General features: G+C 40.7%; 2 protein-coding genes across 11 annotated transcripts in view; both read left to right on the top strand.

Annotated features, from left to right (window-relative positions):
* The window catches only part of myt1la (myelin transcription factor 1-like, a), a 29,342-nt gene extending 7,925 nt beyond the window's left edge, over positions 1–21,417 (top strand). For 4 of the 6 annotated variants that reach the window (XM_037981469.1, XM_017438264.2, XM_017438262.3 and 1 more), the window contains exons 7-23: positions 1,013–1,410; positions 1,549–1,683; positions 5,225–5,315; positions 6,824–6,934; positions 9,386–9,606; positions 9,823–10,091; positions 10,270–10,494; positions 10,943–11,067; positions 13,263–13,331; positions 13,412–13,474; positions 13,609–13,692; positions 14,167–14,388; positions 14,489–14,580; positions 14,706–14,809; positions 14,955–15,098; positions 18,238–18,300; positions 19,432–21,417. In XM_037981469.1, the coding sequence (XP_037837397.1) occupies positions 1,013–1,410; positions 1,549–1,683; positions 5,225–5,315; positions 6,824–6,934; positions 9,386–9,606; positions 9,823–10,091; positions 10,270–10,494; positions 10,943–11,067; positions 13,263–13,331; positions 13,412–13,474; positions 13,609–13,692; positions 14,167–14,388; positions 14,489–14,580; positions 14,706–14,809; positions 14,955–15,098; positions 18,238–18,300; positions 19,432–19,572 (2,557 nt within the window). In that variant the 3' untranslated portion in view covers positions 19,573–21,417. The remainder of the gene's footprint in view (positions 1–1,012; positions 1,411–1,548; positions 1,684–5,224; positions 5,316–6,823; positions 6,935–9,385; positions 9,607–9,822; positions 10,092–10,269; positions 10,495–10,942; positions 11,068–13,262; positions 13,332–13,411; positions 13,475–13,608; positions 13,693–14,166; positions 14,389–14,488; positions 14,581–14,705; positions 14,810–14,954; positions 15,099–18,237; positions 18,301–19,431) is intronic. The other 2 variants (XM_037981471.1, XM_037981470.1) reach the window with 1 other exon arrangement.
* A 3,888-nt stretch (positions 21,418–25,305) lies between these two features.
* Positions 25,306–25,727, top strand: part of si:ch211-195d17.2 (uncharacterized protein LOC560495 homolog) — a 16,144-nt gene continuing 15,722 nt past the window's right edge. For 4 of the 5 annotated variants that reach the window (XM_025011143.2, XM_037981479.1, XM_017438271.3 and 1 more), the window contains exon 1: positions 25,314–25,494. In XM_025011143.2, the coding sequence (XP_024866911.1) occupies positions 25,381–25,494 (114 nt within the window). In that variant the 5' untranslated portion in view covers positions 25,314–25,380. Of the gene's footprint in view, positions 25,495–25,727 lie in introns of all 5 variants that reach the window. The other variant, XM_037981481.1, reaches the window with a different exon arrangement.

The following is a 25,727-nucleotide window of genomic DNA, read 5'->3' as shown; positions in this document are numbered from 1 at the left end:
TTACAAAAACTTTCTGAATTCTTCAGGTTCTTTGGATGCTGAGGTTCTGCCGCTCCTCTGTTTCCTCGGTGGGATGTTTTCGATCGTTGTCTTTCAGGAAGACCCATCAGTGACTCATCTTTAGAGTTCTGAAGACAGGCCTGTAGCTGGACCTTCTTCAGAGGTCAATCCATCAGTAAAGCAATTAACTGATTGATCAATCAGTTTGCTAATTGCATGATTGATTATTGGATCTATTTATTGATTGACTGAACATTGATAAGTTGGTTGGTTGGCTGATTGATTTAGTTGGTTTGTTAGGTGATTGATTTTAATCTACTTGATTTGATTGGTTGGTTGCTTGTTGCTTTATTTTATTGACTAATCCATGATTAGTTGATCGGTTGATTTATTGATTTTCTAATTAACTAACTCATTGATTGATTTAGTTTATTGAATGATTGATCCATTGAATTATTGTTTAAATGATCCTTTGATAAATAGATTGAGATATGAATTGATTTTCTTATTGAGAGCAGCTGTGGTGCAGTTGTAGGGCATCCATCTTGGGACCAAAAAGTTGCAGGTTCAATTCCCTGTCATGCCCCTATGTTGTGGTGTCCTTGAGCAAGACACGTAACCCCTAACTGCTAAATAGGTGCCCACCACTCCACTTGTGCATATCTCAAATGTGTGATGAGTCAAATGCAATGAACACATTTTGTCATCGTATGAGTACACGGCAGCATTAAGCTCTTTATTTTTTATTGATTGTAACATAACCAATCTGTGTCAACACGAACTGTCTCAGTTGGAAAAGCTCAAACACAAACGTCCCTCACTGATTCGGTTCTATAAACTCTGAGCATCACTGTTCCTACAGAAACTTTGAGCTTAGGTCACATTTTTCTGATGTTTGAGGGTTTGTCTTTATAAAATCACACAAAGCATCCCTCTTTAATTTCTATGAGTCCTTAAATGGAACAGTGACTGTTTTAAAGGAAAAAATGAAAACACTGATCTTGTTTTTCAGGTACAACACTTGTCTGCCAGGAGCTCAGGAGGAGCGCTGCTACTCCGATATAATGAACCTGATGAAGCTGGAGGAGCAGCTGAGTCCAACCTCCAGAGGCTACAGCTGCAGCCAGGACGGCGACGAGGACACCACGTCTGTGGCCTCTGATCGCTCTGATGACACCTTCGACATGGCCAAGGGGAACCTCTCACTGCTGGAGAAGGCCATCGCTCTGGAGTCAGAGAGGGCAAAGGTCATGAGGGACCGGATGGCTTTGGAACATACGATGCCCCGTCGAGATCATCATCATCATCACCGCCTCCACATCAAGCACAGCGCTAGGCTGAGTGGCACTGCAGACGAGCACAGATCCAGGATACAGCAGGACGGGCTGAAGAGAGCATGCTACCCAAAAGGTAGAAGCATCTACAGTTTGGGTTTGTGTAGCTGCAGATTGGTCAGGGGGTCCATACAGACCCAGGTCCACCACCGAAGGCCCAGCTGTCTGTCATTTTTCTTCTGGTTCTTCTTTTTATCCTCCTGTTTGTTTTCAGATTCTTCCAGAGGAGAGAAGAAGGAGAGCAAGTGTCCAACGCCGGGCTGCGATGGTACCGGACATGTAACGGGTCTGTACCCACATCATCGCAGTCTGTCCGGGTGTCCCCACAAAGACCGGGTCCCTCCTGAGAGTAGGTTCTGTGGCTCGGCTGCATTTCAACTGTCTGCCAAATCGTTTCAGTGAGTTTTTATTTTCCTCAGAGGCAGAAATCATCTTACTGAAGAAATGAATCATGAAAACTGGCTCAGTCTGCTGACCCACATCAGAACTGGAAAACAGAAGATTTGTTTAGAATGAATTCAGCTAAAATAGGTCACACATTTGTTGATTTAGAAAACAAAACCTTCCAACCAGGACTGCATTGAATCCAGTAATACTTGTTTTAAGTATTTAAAATTTTTAGAAAAGTTTAAATGGTTTTGTATTGTGAAAGTTAAAGTGTCAGAGTTCTTCTGATCAATGACACAATGTCCAGATAAAATGAGATTACGTCTTAACTCAGCCAATCAGATTGTTTCTGCCTCAGGTTGGGGTAGCTCCGCCCCCACATCTTAACTCAGCCAATCAGATTGTTTCTGCCTCAGGTTGGGGTAGCTCCGCCCCCACATCTTCACTCAGCCAATCAGATTGTTTCTGCCTCAGGTTGGGGTAGCTCCGCCCCCACATCTTAACTCAGCCAATCAGATTGTTTCTGCCTCAGGTTGTTGCTGAATTTAACAGAAACACTCATGTTTGGATCCACTTGAGCTTCATGGGTTTGTGGGTCAGAACATGAAGAAATGCAGATTATTCTGGATTATTTAAAGATTACAATCTGAGCTGGAATGACTTGTTGGATGAGCGATGTTAATGTGAAAGTGTCAGGCATGTTGTATTTTAGCATGTTAGCATGTTGCCTGACTACATCCGTGTTGATTGTGTTACAACACGCTCAGTTTGTAACACACATTCACATCATGAAGGTCTGAAGTTTTAGAGCTTTACTACCTTCTACTTCTAATAACCAGAACTGCATAATCCACTGAGGCACAGAATGTGTTTAATCAACAAACCAACCTGAAGTAAACAAAAGGAAACTTATTTGACCCTGACGAGTCTGAAAACCCTCATCCTGCTGATATTTTCACCAACACACCTGAACACTACATGATGACTTTAATCCAGTTATCGCTGTGATCAGAAGAATCATGTGTCTGCAGCTTGAACCCAAACCAAACCAGAACCTGAGCATGAACCCAGACTTGAACATTAATCTGAACATGAACCCCAGGAAAAGGGGACACTTTCACCCTGAACTTAAGCAACATTTTACAACAAATTTTTTAATTTAATCTGATTTATATTTGAGTTCCAAACTTGTTTAACAACTTAATGTTACCATTTTAATGAACATGCATTTTTTAAGGCTCATTAAAAAAAACACCAACAAAAATGCTGCAAACATTTTTTTTCTTCTAATTTTTAAAAATAATTTTCACTTATTACATTTTTGTGGAGTGGAGCAACACATCTAAATACTTAGCCTCTGCACAGTGCCCCACCCCTTTTTGGTATAATAAAAAGCCCTGAAAAAACAACATTTCCACTTTGACTGGTGATAACTGCAATCCCTGCTTAAAAAATACTGGAACTAAGAACCCCTAAAAACCAACCCCCACCATGATCCTCCTTCCACCAAACTTCATGCAGTCAGGAAGAACCGTTCTCCTGGCAGCAGCCAAACCCAGACAGAGAAATGTCTCCCTCCAGAGGACACGTCTCCTCTGCTCTAGAGTTCAGCGGCGGCGGTCTTTACTCCACTGTGTCCGACGCTTTGCTCTCGGTGATGGAAGGCTTGGATCAGCTGTTGCCATGGAAACCCATACCATGAAGCTCTGTCCTCTCTGTTCCTGAGCTGATCTGAAGACCTGCAGAACGCTGGTGACCTCTGTGCTCCTCAGCATCCTCAGAGCCCACTCTGTGGTTTTACATCACTGACCACTTTGTGGTTGAGTTGCTGTTGTTCCCAATCTCTTCACTCTGTTATAAAACCACTAACAGCTGACAGGAATATTTAGTAGAGAGGAACTTTGAGACTGGACTTATTGCTCAGGTGGCATCCTATCATGGCACTACGCTGGAATTCACAGAGCTCCTGAGAGTGACCCATTATGGTTGTAGAAGCAGTCTGCATGCCTAGGTGCTTGATTTTATACACCTGTGGCCATGGAGGGGATTGGAACACCTGAATTCAGTGGTTTGGATGGGTAAGGGAATACTGTTGGCAATATAGTGTATTTCTCACAATTGTTTTTCTTGATTATGCTAATTCATTTAGCTGTTTTTGTTGTTAGTCATGAGTGGAAGTTTCAGTAAACTATTAAGAGTGATGTAATTAACTGAAGAACTCTTATTATTATGCTGTTCAAATCATTTGTCCTGTATCTCACAGAGCAGCTTTGACAGAAAACATACAAACTATACACCAAAAGATGTGGCTTGATTAGGAATAGTGTCCTCTGACCTCGTTGCATGTCACACAACATAGATAAAATCTGCAAAAAAAATGCATTCAAAAAATTAATAATAAAGATCAAAGGGATTTTGGTAAAACAAGTTGAAAAAAGCTGATTGTCTTTGGATTGGTGGTGCCAGGGATGGCCTCCCCAGGAAAGTTTCTGTGTCAATCTGAATTCAGCTGAACTCAACAAATGTCTCCTTTTATTACCCCTCACACTAAAACACTAATTTATTCTCATTTTATTTATTTTCAGCTGAAAAAGATGCAATACAGAAAATTTTAGACATAAAATTCTGACTCTACTCTGAGCCCAGCAGCTTTACATATTTAAAAAAAAAAGTTTTTTCTCGTTTCCTCCAAAAATGAGAGACTGTGATGAAGTGAAGATCCAACTGTCTGCCTTCTTAGGTAGATAACGTTTACTAATAGGCTTTTTAGAATATATGTAAATGTTTTGTACACAGACCTGAGACAACAGTTGTTGTGACTTGGTGCTGTATAAATAAACTGTACGGAACTGAACAGAAAAACGTGCAGGGCCATCTGAAGTGATGTGCCATCGCTCCACTCCATAAGTCCAGTTTCCATGGAAACATGACAGCTCGAGAGCCTATAGAAGCTTTAATGTGTCGTCCACAAAGATCCCATTTGTCCTTTAGAAGAAACATGTTCACAGATTCAGAAACTTTTGGAGCGTTAGCTTTCAGATGAGACCAGAACCAAATATCATTTGAAGGGGAGTTTTTATAGTTTTTACTTGAACTGAAAGGAGTTCAGACTTTTAGTAAAATTTTAATCTTTGTTCTTGTTTAAGTTCAGGCTTCAGGGTTTGGGATCAGGAGGTGGTTCAATTCAGTTCAAGGACACATTTGAACCGATTTTACTTCAGTTTCAGTGAACCAATTGGACCAAAAGATAAAAACCTCTTCTGGGTTTTAAAAACCAGCTGAGAAGCTTCTGGTTAGAATAAAATTGAACCAATAACCTTAAAGAGACCAAACATAAAGAAACATTTTCTTCCTGCTTCTGACACATGATCCCCTCCCAGTTTGGAGTTCTGTTGGGTTCTGGTGCTGTGATCTGAATACGTCCAACAGTCCATCTGATTTCTCTGTATTTCTGCTTCTGCTCCTAACTCTTGCTGTATTTCTTGCCTTCTCTTCTCTGTTAGTCCTTGCAATGTATGAAAATGTGTTAAAGTGTCCGACTCCTGGCTGTTCTGGGCGAGGTCACGTCAACAGCAACAGGAACTCGCACCGCAGGTGAGTGGGCGGCCTTCAGCCGGCTGACACGTCATACCTGGGAGTCAGGTTACGGTACCCATTTATAACAAGCTCCTCCCCTAGGTATTAAGTCACACCCTTTAACCAGTGTCAGGTGAAACTGGCTCCACCCACAATCCCATGACCTTTGAACAGCATCGCTGATGGATGTTCAAGACTTTAATGTTTGAATGGCATGAGGTCATACATTTTAAAAAGACTCCAAAGTTTTTCTGGTCCTGAACACAAAATACAGCAAAAAACATTTGATTCAAAGGTTTTAAATAAAATGAACTTGACCTTGAGCTACTGTCTGAAGGCCAAACCACTCCAAATTTTTGATTCTAGTTTCTTATATTTACCTGATATAGGTGTCCAAAAATACTCAAACACATGCAAATGATTCAAATCAAATTATTATCAGCATGAAGCTTTTCTGTAGTTCAACAAATTCTGTTTGAGTCAGTCCAAGTTGAACAGAACATGGGTTTGATTGAGTTCTGTTCTACTGAGTTGGTAAAAAACAGCAGGCCGAATGCAACACAAATAAAATTCTTTTCTATGATTAAATCACACAAAAACATTACTTTTTTTCTCAAAAGGGCTTCAGTCAAAAGAGCAAACAGCAAACAGTATCTGTTCTTTTCTATCCTGGTTTTTAGTTTGCAACTCCTCCATGGGTTTTTGAAAAAAAAAAAAAAAACAAACAAACAAAAATCCATCAAAGTGTGTATCTCAATCAGGAACAGCAAGTTCTGACTCTTGGTAGCAGAATATTGTATGAAAGAGATTAAATTCACTAAAAATGTCCCTATAGAGAAAAATGGTATTTCGTTGAAACGATTTGTGAAAGCCGGCCTCTTTGGAGTTCTTTTGCTTGAACAGACTTCACAGTAGAAACAGCATCCAAAGTTTGATGACTGGACTGGCATTTTCAGATCTTTTAATGCTTTTGACACATTCACAGTTCAGGTTGGATGATCTTTGGGGCTTTTACCACAGGATCTTTAACTTAGAGTCTGATGTTTTGCAAACAAGCTTGAATTATTCCCACAATCTTTCCTCTTCTTCTCAAGTTTCTTCATCCAAAAAGGCTCCGCAAAAAGGCAGGAATCACCATGGCAACAGCTCCTCAGCAGCTTCTATATTACCCAGCATGCTTTTCTTCCTCCCATGTTTCCATCATGGCCGCCCTTACAGATCCTTCCTGTCGTCTCTAATCAGAGCTCTGATGTTCAGGAGGATTCAGAGGAACAGGAAGAGGACTGAACCTGGACTTTCACAATAAAGCTCACAAATATTCTTCAGAAAATGTCTTTTTGTCATACAGTAGCTTAGATTTTAACAAAATTAAGACCCAAAATACTATTGAGCTTTAGAGAAGAAAGTTGATACAGAGTGTAACTGTCCATGTTGTTGTATGACTGTTTTGTGTTTTTGTGTATTTTTATCTTGATTTGTTGGTACAGAGGGTAACTGTGTTATGCTGTCTCTCTCATCTCCATCAGTCTCTCTGGTTGTCCAATTGCTGCTGCAGAAAAGTTGGCGAAGGTCCATGAAAAGACTCACTCATCAGACGGCAGCAGTAAGACCAATCAGACATCAGATCGTGTCCTCAGGTACTGCCCCCTCTGAGCTGACAGTACATATCACATTTTGATTAAAATGCTGTGTTTTATCATTTAAAATACTCTCTATAATTGTAAAGATAACAAAGAACACCAATCATGTAACATGTGTCCCAAAAATGGAACCGGATGGTATTTTTAGTGTTTTGGTCTGGTTTTGGAGAAACCCTTATTAAAGTAGAAGCTGAACTTACCTTATTTTATTTGCTAGGAATCTAAAAAGAATAGTATCAGGAAGTCCTGGTTCTGACATCAGAAATGCTGATAAAACCAGGAAACCTGAGGGAGAACAGGTGTGCTGAAATTGTTTGCTCGTACAAGTACACAAGCACTTTATACAGTTTTCTACTATTGGACTGTACTTGAGGCACCTTTTGTTTTTCTTGGTTCTTATCGGTGTATTTGTGATCTGCTAGCTCTAGCTTGCGTTAGCTTAGCATGGCTTCTGGTTCTCCTACAGGTTCTTCTGTTCTCAGTTGCTCTGTGTCAGATGTTTAGTTATTCTTGTGCCTCCTTTAGTGATAATGGTAAGTGTAATAAATGTAGCCTAATGGTAGCGTTGGAGGAGAGGCTGTCTGAATTGGAAGCTCAGCTCCGCACTGAGAGTAGCTCCCATTAGCGGTCCTGATGCAGAGAGATGGCACCCATCCCACTTTGTGAAGCTTCTCTTCTTTCTAGGAATTTGGCCAATTTTGTTAGTCATCCAAAATATTGACAACCCAGGGTCCAGAAAAATAAGTCTTACAAATAAACACTATCTGTCTAACAGAAACCTTGCTACAGGAGGATGTTGTTAGTAGAAATGAATCCACTCCTGCTAATTATCTAAATGTTCATGTTCCTATAACAACAGGTGGAGGAGGAGCTGCTGTCTTTCAGTCAGATTATTGATTAATGCTAAACCAATTATTAGTTATAATTCTTCTGAGTCTTTCACCCTCAGTCTTTCTCATCCAAAATGGAAATCAGAAAAAACACTTTTACTTCTTGTTATATATCATCCATCAGGAACTTATTCTCTGTTTCCATCTGAATTCTCAGATTTTTTGTCTGACTTATTATTGAATACAGATAAAGTCCGAATAGTGGGGATTTCAATCATCATGTAGCTGTTGAAAGTGATGCTTAAACATAACCTTTAATAATTTAATAGAGTCAATTAGTTTGACCCAAAATGTCCACAGACCTCCTCCTCTTCATCAGACTCATGATCTGGATCTGACATATGGCAGAGAGACTAAGGATTTATTAATCCAGCCTCACAGTCCTGTTCTGTGACCATCTTTTATTAACCTTTGAGTTTACTCTGACTGACACACAGCCTCTGAGAGGAAACGTTGTTATAGTAGATGTTTATCAGAGAACGCTGGAACCAAATTTAAAGAATCTCTTCATTATTATGCATTATAATGCAACAGAGAGCAGCAACATCAGATGATCTTGTTGATATTATTACAGCTTTAATGCAAACATCACTTGATAAAGTTGCTCCTCTGAAAAAGAAAGTGATCAGTCAGAGGAAGATGGCTCCTTGGTTTAATTCAGCGCTACGTTCTTTAAAACAGGCAGCTAGAAAGTTGGAAAGAAAATGGCGCTCCACTAACATGGAAGAATTATAGTTAACCTGCAGAGATATTCTGCTAACAAACAAGAAAGCCCTTTGGTTGCTGTAATGGAAACCCGATCTTGATTCAGGAGTTCTGGCCAATTACAGACCTATATCTAATCTCCCATTCCTCTCAAAATTCTTTAAAAAATAGTTTCAGATCAGCTGTGAGAACATCTGGACAGAAATAATCTCTTTGAAGAGTTTCAGTCAGGGTTTAGAGCTCATCATAGCAGAAACAGCTGCTGCAAGTTACTGATGATGTCCTCCTGTCCTCAGCTTGGACCAATACTCTTCAGTTTATATATGCTTCCATTAGGTAAAGTTATTAGACAGCATGGGATAAATGTTCATTATTATGCTGATGATACTAAGTTACATTTATCCATGAAACCTGATTAATCCAATCAGTTACTTTGATTACAATCATGTCTTAAAGACATTAAAACCTGGATGACTCCTAATTGTTGGCATTTAAACTGAGACAAGACTGAGGTTGCAGGGATGCAGATAATCCCAGGAAGTCTTGAATGTGACATCAGGGATGTTCATAGTGGAAGAAAGTCCTTATGTTGACACTGGGGATGCCGATAGTACCAGGAACCCTCTATGCTAACATCAGTAATGACAGTATCAGAAAGTCCTGGTTCTAACATCAGGGATGCTGGCATTAGGAATGCTGATAGTACCTGGAAGATGTGTTTCTGGGATCAGGTATGCTAGCAGTACCAGGACGTTGTGGTTCTGACATCAGGGATGCTGATAGTACCAAGAAAGTCCAGATTCTGAAATCAGGGATACTGACTGCTACTTGTTTGATGCTAATTGTCTTTCAGGCCAATGTGTTTCGTCAAGCAGCTGGAGATTCCTCAGTACGGCTACAAAACCAATGTTCCCACCAGCACACCTCGGTCCAATCTGACAAAGGAACTGGAAAAATACTCAAAGAACAGCTATGACTACACCGGCTATGATGGCCATTCGGGTGGCTACGGAAAGAGGGGCCCAGCAACCAAATCTCACCATGGCCGTGACACCTCCCCAAAGGGATACGATGGTAAGAAAAATGGATGTCCATCAGTACAGACTCAGGACTAGTTCTGTAGACTGTTGTAGTGTTTTTACTCTTCATTTGTTCACCTAAACACCTGTCAGGTGGATCTATCATCCTGACAGCTGGAAACTGATGCAGACATTGCTGAAGCAGTTTAGTTAAATTTCAGTTCTTCATGCACTTCCTCTAACACTGATCTGTTTCTGTTCATTGCTGCAGCTAAGCGTTACTGTAAGATATCGAGCCCTGCCAGCAGCACGACCAGCAGCTATGCTCCAAGCAGCAGCAGCCTGAGCTGTGGAAGAGGTGGAGGTGGTGCTGGAGGAGGGGGAAGCAGCGCCAGCAGCACCTGCAGCAAGAGCAGCTTCGACTACACCCATGACATGGAGGCCGCTCACATGGCAGCAACAGCCATCCTCAATCTGTCAACAAGGTGTCGAGAGTTGCCGCATTCTCTGGGAGGGAAACCCCACGACCTGCTGACCCAGGTTATCAGAGGACTCTGAGGAGTAGGGCAATCAAAGGTTCATTCATGTAGTATCATTTACAAAGAGAGTAGGCCAAGAATCAAGCCCTATGGAACTCCCCATGATCATCAGCTCATGTTTAAAGACATCCAAAGAGGACTAAAATGTATACATGAACCTTCTTTATCTGTCCCATCAGAGTCCAGGTGGAAATCCAGATGATGGTGATCCAATGGATGTAGCAGGTCAACCAGGAGGTCCAGAGGGAAGCGAGACAGTGCTGACCCCCCTGCAGCCGATGTCACCCAGGCGTCAGGCTTTGCTCAGCAGCCGCTGCTACCAGCTGAGTGATGCCGACTGCTGGGACCTGCCGATCAGCTACGCCAAGATCAAACAGCTGGGAGATGAGCAGGAACACAAGGAGGTAACTGATGTTTTTATCGTAAACCAGAGGAATTTACAAGTTATATTATGGGTTTATAATTCAAAAACTCTGTTTTAATTAAAACAAATACAGAGGTTAGAATTGACAGTGACGTAAGAGATGATGCTGTAAATTTGTCTCAGAGGAAGTTAACAAAATCAAGTTAAAATTCAGTTCAACAAAGCACAAGAACTAAAACAAACAGCTTTTAAGGTTCTGATCTGATCCAGTGGTGCCTCAGCAGTTACACCTGAGACTCAGTCGGGTGGTTTTAATGTTGTAACTGGCTTTGTGTTGAATGTTGTAACAGATTTTTATATTAGTCTCTTTCAGGACATTTCAGTACAAAAGTTTTATAAAAGACAGTAAAACATTTGATGAAGAAAAAGATAAACTGAGTTTTCATCTTTAAGTTGACATGTTCTAGTTGTTTTGTTTGTCGTCCCAGAAAGATGAGATGGATCCGTTCCAGGAGTTGCTGGATGAGCAGTGTTACCCAGCCAAGGTGACCACGCCAAGCCCCAAACACCACAAATACCCCCCCTGCAAGGACAGCAAGAAAGAGCTGATCACGTAAGGCCACACCCTGAGACATCAAGAGTGAGCAAGCCGAGTAGAGTGGAGCCGTTGGAAAAGGGGCATATGTGGGCTGATTCCTGGGACCATAAAGTGGTTTTAGGTTCAAGGAACATTACTTGTGTGTAAGGAGCAGAACTTTGTGTGTGAGGTTGAGTGACTCCAACTAGATATAAGTGGGCTCATCTCCACAGTCTTTGGAACTCAACTCCTGGAGAGGGGCTGGATGCTTTAGTACTCTGGAGAGAGGAATCGGGCAGGTGAGGGTATTCTCACAAAACCCCAGCTGAGTGCTTCAGTGTTGGAGTTGTCTCCAGTGAGTGTGGACTTGCCTCTCTGCAGCTTCTAGCTGGTGAAGCCCCCTGTCTGTGAGATTAATGACTCACCTGTCCTGGGAGAGGTCAAATTAAAGCTTTACTGTCAAAACGTTTCCCTGTGCAATGAAATTCTTATTTTGCTGTTCCCCACTGGATGTCAGAATATAAACTTACACATAATAAATCAAGTTACACATAATAAAGAAAAATAATAAACTTTCTAAAAAATACAGGCTATAAAAAAACTAAAATATACAGGCTATTTAGAAGTACAGTTGCATGTGCAAAAAGATAATGGTGTAAGCATACTGTGGAACTGTATGGAAACAGGTAAACAATAAAGTACAGCATGATGCAATTATTCATATGCAATGTAATAGTGACTATGAGGAGTGTAATCAGATCAACTGTTTAAGAATCTAATAGTGGAAGAAAAAGAAAGAGTTCTGTAGTCTGGTTGTCCTGCATTTCACACTTCTGAAGGTAGAAGTGGGAATAGTACATGTTGGGGGTGAGTTGGGTCTTTAATGATGGAGGCAACTCTCCTGTGGACTCTATGATAGTAGATGCTCTGCAGGGTTGGTTGTGCAATGCCAGTGATCTTTGTGGCAGTCTTTACCACTCTCTGCAGGCGTTTGCGGTCCTTCACAGTAGCTCTGCCATACCACCCAGTGATGCAGCTGGTCAGGATGGACTCAATGATGCAGCTGTAGAAGTTGCTGAGGATTTTGGGTGACGTGCCAAATTTCCTCAGCCTCTTCAAGAAATACAGCCGCTGCTGAGCCCTTTTTAGCACCTGCGTGGTGTTCAGTGTTCAGTTGAGGTCATCACTGAAATAGACCCCATAGACCCCCAGGTACTTGAAACTGCTCACTCTCCCCACCTCAAGATCCCGTATAAACAGTGGCTGATGAGGTCTCCTCTTCTTCCTCATATCCACTATCATTTCCTTGGTCTTGTCAGTGTTGAGGGTGAGGTTGTTGTCCACACACCATGTCACCAGATTGTTCACATTGTTCTAACCCTAACCCTCCTGTAGTCTGCACCGTCTCCCCCAGTGATATGACTTATCACAAGTGTGTTGTCAGCGAACTTCAGGATGATGTTGTTGGGATAGGAGGCGACACAGTCGTGGATGAACAGGGTGTAAAGAATAGGGCTGAGGACACAACCCTGTGGGGTACCAGTTTTGGTGGTAATGCTGGCTGAAGTCCTGTTTCCAATCCTGACAGACTGAGGCCTGCCGGTCAAGAAGTTCAAGAGCCAGTCACAGAGGATGGGATGTAGTCCAATAGATGACAGTTTATGGATGAGTTTATGAGGGATAACTGTACTGAAGGTAGGGCTGTAGTCAGTAAAGTGTATCCTGACATAGGAATTCAGAGCCTCTATTTGCAGATAACGCTTCCAGAACATGTGACCTGAATGCCATTGGTGTCTGTTGTGGCAGAAGCCAGAGAGCCAATTGTTGGAAACCAGCGATAATGGAGGCCGTCAATCTGAAGGAGACCTTCATGGCTTGGTTGTCTTAGAGGATTCCTGAAGCATCTGACTGGTGAATCTGTACTGACCAAATCTTTACCCTTGCTGAATTTCTGAGGGGGTCATGGAAGTTTAACTGTCTATTCTACATGTTTTGTAGACTTGAAGAAGGTTTACCACAGTGTTCCTTGAGGCATGTTGAGGGTGATGTGGGAGTGCAGGGATCCAGGGTCACTTTTAAAGACTATCCAGATCCTAAATGATCAAAGCAAGACCTGGATCTGAGTTCTTGGCATGAAATTGGTCTTGTTCCCAGTAAATGTTGGTGTTTCCATAAACTAGGTGCTTTAGAAAAGGTTGGTGATACTTCAGTAATTGTTTCTTCTTCTGCAGTTTGTCAAGTTGTCAGCTTCCTGATAAGAACATTCGTGGCATCTTGACAACCAACTCACAAGAACTAAAGTGAGTCTTTAAAATCATCACATACTTCTGAACAATGGTGTTCCTCTGTCTGACTGTTGATGGTGCTGTTTGTTGGTCAGGTGTCCGACCCCTGGCTGCGATGGATCAGGACACATCACTGGAAACTACGCCTCCCACAGGAGGTACAGAGAACAACTGTTCAAAATCCAAAGTTCAAACAGAATGACATGACAGCACAAGTTTTGGTTTATATTTGCTTCTGTTCTGTTCTTTCTGTTCTTATTTAAGACTATCTTTCCTCTGTTTTTAACTCAAGTCTCTCTGGTTGTCCTCGAGCCAAGAAAAGTGGCTTAAAAATCCTCCACAACAAAGAAGAAAAGGATGACCAGGAGCCAATCAAGTAAGACTTAAAACTTCCAACATCCTAGCTGTCAGGGAGAATGTCCCAAACTAGTTCCAGTCCAGGACTGGACTCAAATCCCAACCTGGGTTTCAGTCCCAGTCTGGGTTCCAATCTCAGCCAGGATTCCAGTCCCAGGACAAAGATCCCCGCCTGGATTCAAGTCCCAGACTTGTTTCTAGTCTCAACCTGGGACTAAAAAAGACTATTTTCTATTTAGATGTCATCATGTTGAAGGTCTTCTTCAGATTCTGATACTTCGTCAGTCAAAGTCAGTTTTTGTTTGCAATTCAAATTCCAAGTTCCATTTGTTCTTTGTCTAAGGTGTAGTTCTCCTGTTGGCTCCTTCTCTAAGGTGTAGCTCCTCCGTTGGTTCTTACTCATGTGTAGTTCTTTCATTCATTCTTCTTCTCAGGTGTAGATCTCCTGTTGGTCCGTCTCAGTTGTAATTCTTTTGTTGGTTCTCCCTGTCAGGTGTCCAGTCCCAGGTTGTGATGGACAGGGTCATGTGACAGGGAAGTACGCCTCTCATCGCAGTGCATCTGGCTGCCCCCTAGCAGCAAAGAGGCAGAAGGACAGCTATGTGAATGGCTCCCAATTTGTGTGGAAGTCTGGGAAAACAGATGGGATGACCTGTCCGACTCCAGGCTGTGACGGCTCCGGACACGTCAGCGGGAGCTTCCTGACCCACCGCAGGTCAGTCACCTCCAGGAGCCTTATTCCTCTTTTATTACATTGCGCTGTTTCTGATGCCACCTTAGTCCAGGTGCGTTTATCATCTGTTTGTCCTTCTCAGCCTCTCCGGTTGCCCCCGCGCCACTTCCGCCATGAAGAAGGCCAGGATGAGTGGTGTGGAAATGCTGACAATTAAGCAAAAAGCAAGCAAAGGTCCGAAACTGAACAATCAGAATTTCACACACAATATGAAGTTCTCGTTTACTTTTTCAGCATCAGAAAAATATTTTTCACTTGTTTGAAGGCAGTACTTTGTGAGAAACTCTGTTTGGTTTCAGGAATTGAAAATGATGAAGAAATCAAACAGCTGGATGAAGAAATCAAAGATCTAAATGAGTCCAACAATCAAGTGGAGTCAGAGATGATAAAACTGAGGACACAGGTGAGAAAGTCTTCATTTTTAATTTTTTTTCCCTTATTAAAGATTGTAAAGGATATTTGTGTGTAAAGTCTGAGAAATGGAGACATAAACCTATTTTTTAACTTCAGTATTAAGTTCTGACACATGTCCTCATGGTGTTTGTCAGATCACCACCATGGAGACAAACCTAAAGTCTATTGAGGAAGAAAATAAGGTGATCGAACAGCAGAACGACTCGCTGCTGCATGAACTTGCCAACCTCAGCCAATCACTGATCAACAGCCTGGCAAACATCCAGCTTCCACACATGGTGAGAAAGATACAAACTGTCCAACACATTCTGAAACCATCATCAGAAACTCACACATCTGTCCTTCCATAAATGGTGAGAACAACACAAACTGATGGATGTGTCACTAAGAGGAAAAAATATTTGATCCCCTAAAAACCAGTCTGTATTCTAGCTCCTACAACAGACAGGTTATGTGTCCCTGCGGGACACAGGTGTCGGTCTGTTGGTCGGTCAATCAATAAACAGTTGTTCGGTCAGTCAATAAGTCAGTCAGTCGGTCGGTCAGTCAATAAGTCAGTCAGACGGTCGATCAGTCAATAAGTCAGTCAGACGGTCGATCAGTCAATAAGTTAGTCAGTCGGTCGATCAGTCAATAAGTTAGTCAGTCAGTCAGTCAATCAGTCAGTCAGTCAGACAGTCAGTCAGTCAGTCAGTCAGACAGTCAGTCAGTCAGTCAGTCAGCTCATCATTTTTGCACCCGTGTGAGACAGGTTGCATGTCTGCTGCTTTGTGATTTTTTTTTGTGTGTGTAACGTTATTCTTAAAATGGATAACAATCTTTTGTTCACCACAAATTAGTGTTTATAAACTTGTTTATTTGAGGCAAATGTTACTGGTGCTAAGGAAGATCAGAGAGCCACATTTACCATCTCATCCTCAAGGAGCTGAGGCAGCGGCATCACCGGTCCTGAGCTAGAGCAAAGCTAAAGGCTAGATAATAGACCACTGAGCGCTCTGTCCTACTGAGGAATATGGACTTGCTGCCTAATAAGATGGACGAGCTGACGGCACTTATTAAATACCAACAGAGCTGCTAGGAAAGCAGCCTGATAATCTTAACAGAGGCATGGCTAACCAGTGACACACCAGATGCTAACATGAATCTATCAGGCTTCGGTGCTATCAGAGCCTGTATAGACACAAAGGCCTGCAGTAAAAGTAAAGGTGGGGGTCTCATTCTGTTTGGGAATGACAGACAGAGTATCTCAACACATGTGACTGTGAAGGGGGCGGGTTCAGAGGGAGTTAAAATGTTCTTGAGGAATACAATGAGAAGTATGGAGGCTGGAGGGATGGTGTAACGAATCAGACGGAGAACCTGAAAATTCAGGCAGACACTGAGCTTGTTTGATTAACTACTTTTATTTTAAGAGTGAAAGTGGTGGGAGTCAGGAACACGGGAATCTGATGTGGCCCACGGGCACAGAAGGCACACAAACGAGGTTAAAACAAGGAGATCAAACATGGGTTTAATGCTGGACATTTACTTGCTAAGGCTTTCAATAATCTGGTGGTGAATAGAAAGTGGAGGATGGTATATATATATATATATATATATATATATATATACTGCTGCTCACAGGTGAGCGAAATAATGCTGAGTGCAGTGGACACGGTGAGTGTAGCAGGACAGGAAGCAAACAGACACAAATCATGACAGAAGGCTGAGGAAGAACAACATTCAGAAGAAACTAGACAGAGCAGTAGCAGAGGGAAACCTGAAGAGAGCTGAGGAACTTTATCACTTCAATCAGTTTAGTTTCACATCTGCCATGCTCTTGCCCAACCGCACAGAACCTCAATCCTTTACATGTACCTCCACCTCCTCTCTGATGGGTCTCACTCCTGCCTCCTGTTCGACGTCCTGCTCACTGGACCCACCTTCAACTGTAGACTAAGAGAAAGGAGAGAGGCAGAGGACCAGTGAACATCAGAGCTACTATACATGATGAACCAACCAAGATCCTGGAGTCCATCAGGAAGAAAGCCTCCAATGATGATCTGCTCAGAGAATGTCTCAGGCAGCAGAAACATAATGTGGAAGAGGAGAAAGAGGAACCATCATGGAAAGACAAGCCCCTGCACAGCATGTACCACCGGCAGATTGAGGAAGTGGCTGATATCAGTGGTTAGAAAGGGCTGGACTGAAGGACAGACAGAGACACTCATCATGGAGGCCAGGGTCCATCATACCAGGCAGGATCCAAGATGGAGGCTGATGTCCCTGAGACAGTCCAGCACATCACAGCAGGATGGAAGATGCAAGCAGGCAAAACAAAGATGGAACACCATGACCAAGCAGCTGGAACAGAGAACAGGAACATCTGTATGAGTCTGAACAGGAAGTCCCACAGTCACAGTGGGAGACTCCACCTAAGGGGGAGGAGAACAGCAGGGCTAAGATACTGTGGGACTTCCAGATCCAGACTGACAAACAGCTGATGGCTGACCAACCAGACATTGTGGTGACAGATAAGATACAGCAGAAAGCAGTGGTGATAGATGTAGCAGTCCCAAGAGACTGTAACATCAGGAAGAAGCTGGAGAAACACCAAGAGCTGAAAGAGAAAACAGAGTCAAGGCCTCAGTGGTACCAGTGGTCATCATGTGACCTCCAACAGATCCCAGGAACCACCTCAGAGATCTCTGTCCAGAAGAGCTCAGTCCAAGGAACACAACCCTGAAGATCCCAGGGTTCTGGTAGAGGACCTGAGCTTAAAGTGAAAGTGAATCCGCCCATGTGGAACAAACAAGGCGAGATGGAAATTTTTATATGTATATATATATGCACCCCCCCACCCCCACCCCCATGGGGGTGGGGGTGGGGGGGTGCAGACAGATGTCTGATGTTTTAAAATCAGACAGCCATTCTGTTATTAATCAGACAGGAAATCAGTCGGTTCTCATCTTATATGTATAAATTCTTCCTTTCCACTGAATCTTTTAAACAGAACAACAAAAATCACCTCAGGTTGTTTGTTTTTATCAGTAAGTTTCATTTTTCTACATCAGCTTTTTTCTGTTCAGTTCATGCTGTTTTTTTGTTCAAACAAATGTTGTTTTTCTTAGTTTGGCTGTGTTGGAGTCATAATGTCTGAGGGTTGGAAGACTAATTGGATAATCTCTGTAAATACAGCAGAAATCTGAGTTTATTATGTGACTGCAACACATCAGTTCTATAGAGCTACAACAATCAAATTTGTTAGCTTCAAACGCAGTAAATGATCAGAACTGAACCTTCAGACCCAGTTAAACATTAGATCTGCGTGGGAAACACAGCTGGCCTGAAATAACTTAAGGCAGACTGAAATTATTAGAACGGATGTAGTTTTTTCTTCTGAAGCTAATAGACTTCTCTGTACACCCTTTCCTGTAGAGACCGCCGCCTCAGAAAGAGACCCCAGTAAAGATTAACTGCAGTTTTCAGATGCTTCCCAGAGTAAGAGATCTATTTATGCTTTATCCAATTATCCTCCACCGTCACCTCCCTCCACCTGTAATTCCTTTGGTTCACTTTGGCTTTCACTCATCACTGCTGAACGTTTACAGCCCATCCTTCCTTAGTTCTCAGATTTCTTTTATTTGTATCTTGGTGGTCCAAACCACAGTTACAGAAACGAGGTTTAAAGACATGAAACATCCTTTTACTGGTGGGGAAAAGTCCTTCACTTGAGCAGGAAACTGAGGGATACCAACAAAACATGGTTGAACTCTCCAAAACTTGGGCACTGGAACCAATTTCCTGGAGAGGAGATGAAACCACCTAAAAGAAAAATGGACAACACGGGTGGGCTTAATTACAGCTTCTTATCTCAACAAGCAAACCCTGAAGGTGTTTCTGGTGAATAAAACTGTGATTTCCCTATGTCTTGGACAAAGTTATGACTGTTTACTGTAGAAGGAAGAAGGTTTCTGACCCAGGTATTGTCCACATATCTAAACCAGTGACTTGGTGGAAGCAGTCAATTTCATGATTGTGTCATCAGATCTGCAACCAGATGAGGGTTAGAGACAGAAGAGCTGTGGGCTTCATGTTCTGTGTAAGCGTGGAGAAACTGAGCTCATCATAGATACGAGTTTTCCTGCCTGACTTTTTACTCTGTGTGAAGCTGGGCATTATCCACGGCTGACTGATGGCTTCAGGTGCAACCAAGACCACAGGAACTATCAGCAAATGAGAAATTAAAAATGCATCAGTTTGTAAAATTATATCCAGTTTAGCCAAACAGTAATGACAAATATAAAATTTGCACCTGTTTCAATAAAAGTTAAATGTTCCAGAGTTTCCTGAAGATTAATCTGTTGTTTCTTAGGGAATATTTGATTAATGAAATAACATTTATTCTGAAGCCTTCTGTCAGATAAGACCAGATGAATGCTCATATTGACCTCCTGATTATGTCTCCATGTTTTGAACATCTCCACCTCCATTTGCAAACCATCCTTTCTAGTTTTTACATGTTTGTTTTCAGAAACGTCAGTCTGCTGTTGAGCTTTGGAGCATTTTATTGATTCAGAGAGTGATGATGATTTTTCCTGACAATGTTCCTTTGTTGTTCTTTGATCCCAGGAACCAATGAACGAACAGAACTTTGACATGTATGTGAGCACTCTGACTGACATGTACACCAATCAGGACCAGTACCAGAGCCCGGAGAACAAGGCGCTGCTGGAGAACATCCGACAGGCTGTTCAGGGCATTCAGGTCTGATTCAGACCCCAACAAAATGAGGAACTAGGCTTTTTGTTCTTTCTGCTGCTGTGATCCTGTTTTTATTCTTTTAATGCCTTTGTGTCTGATTTTTTTTGCCTTGCTTTGGAAACTTGATATATTGTGATGTACAGTTTATCACATCCTGGTGTAAATTATTAGAAATGAATCGGATCTATATGAAGATAAACTGGGCTTTAATAGGTTTACCTGGGAGCAGAGTAGCCAATGGAACATGAGGAACAATCATTTCATTTTAATGTTTGAATGTATGAAAATGTTTCTGTGAATCATCAAACTGAAATTTAGCAGAAGAAGCTGAACATGCTGATCTCATCACTGGATGTTTCCTGCTTTTATTCTGAAGTGGACAGGAAGTGCAGGACATGTAGGAGACAATCTGCCATCAGTTTATTTGGACTCATCAGTTGTGACTGGAAGAGGATGGCGTGTCAGCAATATGTGTGATGTTTAACACTTGTTTGATGTGGGATACAATCTGTATGTTTGGGAATATGCAATTTCTTATGACTTTAAAGAGTCAACAGATGTTTTTACTGATGAGAAACGTGTTGAGTTTTGTATAAGTCTTTTGCTACGTTCATGTTTTAGGAATCAGGCACTTTTGTTTTCATGTTCTTCTTTATGATAGCTTCTCTGGACTTACAGGGTCAAACATTCCTGGAAAAAACTACATCATCCTCCAGAAAACATCTTTCAGGTCACAGATTCTGGGTTTGAAATCACAGAACTGAGGCGGTCGATCAGTGTCATGCATGCACTTTGTAGGATTATTTTATGACAGTATGGAGGTTAAAGAGAAGCTCCACCTCTCATCTCCTTATACTGAAACTACAGAAACAAATGTTCAGGGTTTCTTTTTCAGCATGTAAAGGTGTTTCAAAAGGACACTGAAGTCTTCTTCTTCCAGCCGCTCCCTTTAGGGGTCTCCACAGCGGATCACCTGCAACCATCTCCCAGCATCCTCCTCTGTCCCACCAACCCTCTGCAGATCCTCCTTCACTGCATCCATGAACCTTCTCTGTGGTCTTCCTTTGTTCCTCCTCCATGGCAGCTCTATATTCAACATGCTTTGTCCAACATGTCAGCTGTCCCTCGTCTGGACATGTTCAAACCATCTCAGCTTCTAACTTTGTCTCCAAACTTGAGCTGTTCTTCTGATTGGCTCATTTGTAATCCTGTCCATTTTGGTCCCTGAGCATCTTAATCTCTGCCACGTCCAGCACCTCCTCCCACCAGACCGTCCATCACACCAGGCCTCATCCTGTACTCCATCTGCTCCCTACACTCACTACAGATGTCTGCAAACATCCAAGTCCATGGGGACTCCTTCCTGATCTAATCTGTCTAGCTGCCCGTCACCACAGCAAACATGAGGAGCTCAGACTGAACTCTGAAGTCCTGTCCATTAATCAACAGGCTCATTCAGTAAAAATCACTGCGTTTTCAGTTTGTAATGCAGTGGATGAAAGATTTTTAGAAATCAGAACTTCCATGAAAACCAAACTTTCCAAACTTAATTTTCAGAGCTAAAAAATAACAAAGAAACAAAAAACAGTCCAAGAGTCAAAAGGATCAAAACTCTTTTAGTCTGTTTTGGAACAAAAATAATCAACATACAGAGAGTAAAAACAGATTCAGTTTGGAAACAAAACTACTTCCTGTTCGAAATCAGATGGAACTAGCATTAGGAATAATGCAACATTTCACACATCATGTGCATCATTTTAAATCATAAATGTATTTTTATAGTAAAGATGTTTCATGTGAACCATTTGAAGTAAAAATTCAAGAAACTTGAATAACAAAACATGAACTTTCCAACTTGATGCTTTCAGATCAGGTTCAATTGACATTAAATGGAATTATTTGGTGAACAGAACTCTGATCCAAGATATTCTGAACCAGGAAGGTTCTTGGTCCAAATCTAAGAAAAAGCTGCCGAGTTTAAAAAATGACCTGAAAAAGTTTATTATTTTCCATTATTCATGAGCTTTTTGATTTCAGTCATGTTTTCTAAAGAAAACAGCTTTTTACAACCTTTTCTTTAAAAAAAAATCACATCTTTGTATTTTAATTGTTTTTTCTTTGATTTTACTGATGAAAATAGAGTTAAAGCACAATTCAGATACAGCAGATACTCTAATGTGAGATATAAAAGTATTTATGTAAAGATTCTCAGCACTGACTCGTGACACGCCTGAATGCAAAAAAAAACAACAAAAACAAAAAAAAAACTCGTGAATTTTTGTGAAATCCTCTGAAGAGTTTTCTACATTTTTCTCTTTTCTGAGACACAGCATGAGTTTCTGTTGAAAAGTTCATTTGTGATGTTTGTACAGTTTTTATCATGTTGCTGTTGGTATCCGTTGCTCTGAATAAATCTGCTGTTGCATCATTCAATCTGAACTTCTGTTGATTTAAAACTCATCAAAAAACACAGTAAGCTGGAAAGATTATTTACACGGATATCCTCAAGTGGTGAAGCAAAACAGGAATATAGATTATAAAAAATAAAGTAATAATGCCGACACCAGAACATGATGTTAACATTAGTCTGGTTCCTGTTGCTTTTGTTAAATGAGATTTAAAACCATAAACATCTACAAAACTAACTTTAATGTGTGATTTCGTCAGATTTCAGCCTCAATGGTTTTCAACCCAAACAGCGGGAGGCTCACAGAAAGATTGGTTAATATTACCGTTATTTTCTGTACATGATAATAACTTTTTTTAAATTCAACTTATTCATCTAAAACACATTTTTTTATATTGTTAATATTTACAGACAATTCAGAGAGAAGACAAAAAAATGGCTTTAACCTAAAAGTACTAAAAATTTATCTCCAAATTAGTCAGTAAACCCTGTGAACAAGGCACGAAATCTTGTTTAAAAGAAACAAAAGGTTTTTATCTTAATAAATCTGGATGTTTTATCAGCTGACCGGAAGCGAATGTTATAAAGCTATCTGTGACGTCAGAGGTCTTTATTTAGTGGATTTTATTTGATGATAAAAACAAACAAACAAAAACACTAAACAGAAAAACAATGCAGATTCTTCTTCTTCTTCTTGTTGGTTTTTATTGGCAGTTGGCAACAAACTTTCAGTAGCATTACCGCCACTTACCGGTATGGAGTGTGGTTCGAGATGGTCTATAAACTTTCGCTTTCTACCTAATCCCTCCATTAACTCCTGGCTAAACATACACTCACACATACACACCTACTTATATTACCTAGCTTGTATATAGCTTTATATACCCCTCTTTATTATTCTTTACACATTCACACCCATCTTGCTCTACTCAGATTCTATGAAATAGCTTTGTTTTTTTAAGGTACCGAATAATTATTTGAATATGTCTACTTCCCAGATCTCTCCTCAAAAATTCTGTTAAATTAAACCTTTCTTTAATACCTTGACACTCTCTCAACATGCATCTTCTCTCTTCTTCATATTTATAACACTCTAAAATAACATGCTCTATTGTTTCAAACTTCTCACAATACTCACACTTTCCAGTTTTATGCTTCTGTATTTTAAAAAGTGAATAATTAAGCCCTGTATGACCGAACCTTAACCTTGTTATTATTCTTTCCTCCTTCCTGATTCTTCTTCCTTTTCTTTTCCATCCTACAACCTTCTGAATTTTATAAAACCACCTTCCTGTTAACCCTTCATCCCACCTTTTCTGCCATATTTTCATCAGCTCTTCTTTGACTTTACTTTTCCCTTCAGATTTACTCGTCCTTACTGTAAAACTAATAGGGTTACGCGTTGCCTTCTTTGCCGTTTTATCAGCCTTCTCGTTTCCTTCGACCCCTATATGTGCTGGAACCCACACAAATGTAACTACTAACCCCATATTTTGTATTCTAAATAGATTATGATATATTTCTAATAAGATGTCCATCCTACTATCCGTATTATTATATTTTATGCTTATCAAAGCTGAACTTGAATCTGAGCAAATTATTGCTTGCAATGGTTTTACGTCCTCTATCCATTGTAAAGCCAAAAGTATTGCTAACATTTCTCCTGTGTAAATTGATAATCCATCTGTGACTCTCTTCCCTATATTCACTTTGAAATCTGGAATTGTACATGTTATTCCTATTTTTCCATCGATTTTTGATGCATCTGTATAAATTTGAACATGTCCATAGTAATTATTTAGATGTGATTGCACTTCATACCTTTCTACAACATTTGATTTGTCTTGTTTCTTTACCATTATTGATAAATCTACTATAGTTTCTGGTAATATCCAGGGTGGTATAACTGATATTGGATCTATTTGACTAATTTCTAGAGTGTCCACTTTAAGTTCCTTTACGTCCTTTTCAATTTTCCATCCATAACTCCTCATCTCTTTCTTTTCCTTGTCCCAACATGATTTTAGAATTTCCCGAGTTGGATGTCCACACTTATTGCCCATCAAATTTAACCAATAATTAATTCCTAATGTAGTTCTCCTTAGATCTAATGGCATTTCTCCCGTTTCTACTTCTAATGCTGCTGTTGGTGTTGTTTTGAATGCTCCAGTACATAATCTTAGTGCTTGATGTTGAATACTGTCTAATTTATCCAAATGAGTTTTAGCTGCTGAACTGTACACTAAGCACCCATAATCAAGGTCAGATCTAATTATCCCCGTATAAATCTGTTTTAATGATTGTCTCTCTGCTCCCCAATCACTACCCGCCAAACATCTTAATATATTCAATTTTCTCTTACATTTATCAACAATCTTTTGGATGTGAATATTCCACTTTAATTTTTCATCAAACCACAAACCTAAGAATTTTATACTCTTTACCTGCTCAATTTTTTGATTATATAATCTTAAGTCTATTACCTTATTTGTTTTTTTTTTGAGAAAATATAATTACCTTCGTTTTGTCCACTGAGAATTTAAATCCCCATTGCAGTGCCCACAACTCTATATCAATAATAACCCTTTGTATTTTTTTAACTATAAACTCTACATTCTTCCCTCTTTTCCAAATAGCTCCATCATCTGCAAAGAGTGAACAGCCCATGTCCTTTCCAATATTTTCAAATATGTCATTTATCATAATCGAAAACAATAATGGACTTATAATACTCCCCTGTGGCGTACCATTTTCCACTACATATTTATCTGAAACTACCTCACCTATTCTTACCTGTAATTTCCTGTTTGTTAAAAAGTCTTTAATCCATTCATATATTTTTCCTTTGATCCCCAATTTGTATAATCTAATTAATAAACCCTCTACCCACATCATATCATACGCTTTTTCAATATCAAAAAACACAGCCACTACACTTTCTTTGTTTACTTGAGCCCTCCTAACTTCATGTTCAAGACATAGTGTTGCGTCATTAGTGCTCCTCCCTTTACGAAAACCACTTTGATAATTAGAAATATATCCCTTTTTATTCAAATAATATATTAACCTACCATTAATCGTTTTTTCCATTATTTTACATAAGTTTGAAGTTAATGCTATTGGCCTATAACTTTCTGGTTTTGAATGATCTTTTCCTGGTTTAGCTATTGGTACAATAATAGATTCCTTCCATACCTCTGGTAATTTCCCCTCCTCCCAGATTTTATTAAATAATTTCAATATTATCATTTTTAACAATGCAGATTAATCTCTACCTTCACGCAAAACGGCGCCAAAAACCGACAGTTTCCTCCATGATTGTACTTCCGGGTGAAACCAGATCCGTTTCCGGTGGGGAAGATTAGCGTCTCGTAGCGGGTCTCGGTCCTGTTCGAGTGAGTTCGGTCAGAATGGTGAAATGTGTGGTCTCTGGCTGCCCGAACCGGGAGGACAACAACTCCGGGTTCTTCAACAGAACCCAGAAACGGTTCTTCAGGTTCCCCACAGACCCGGCGAGGGTCCAGGTAGGACCAGAACCTCTCAGGGTCCACATGGACCCGTTACAATCGGTTCTGAGCAGTTTTCAGAATTTCTTTAGGAAAGAAAAAAAATTTTTTTAAATTCTTCAAGTCTGTTGTCTTTGGTTCTGGTCCGGTTTGGGTTGTGATGAGGTTCTGGTCCGGTTTGGGTTCTGGGGAGGCTCTGGTTCTGGTCCGGTTTGGGTTGTGAGGAGGCTCTGGTTCTGGTCCGGTTTGGG

Source organism: Kryptolebias marmoratus, linkage group LG19 (assembly GCF_001649575.2).
Source record: "Kryptolebias marmoratus isolate JLee-2015 linkage group LG19, ASM164957v2, whole genome shotgun sequence".
NCBI lineage: Eukaryota > Metazoa > Chordata > Actinopteri > Cyprinodontiformes > Rivulidae > Kryptolebias > Kryptolebias marmoratus.
The sequence above is the reverse complement of the archived record's forward strand: the minus strand, read 5'-3'. Positions and strand labels throughout refer to the sequence as shown.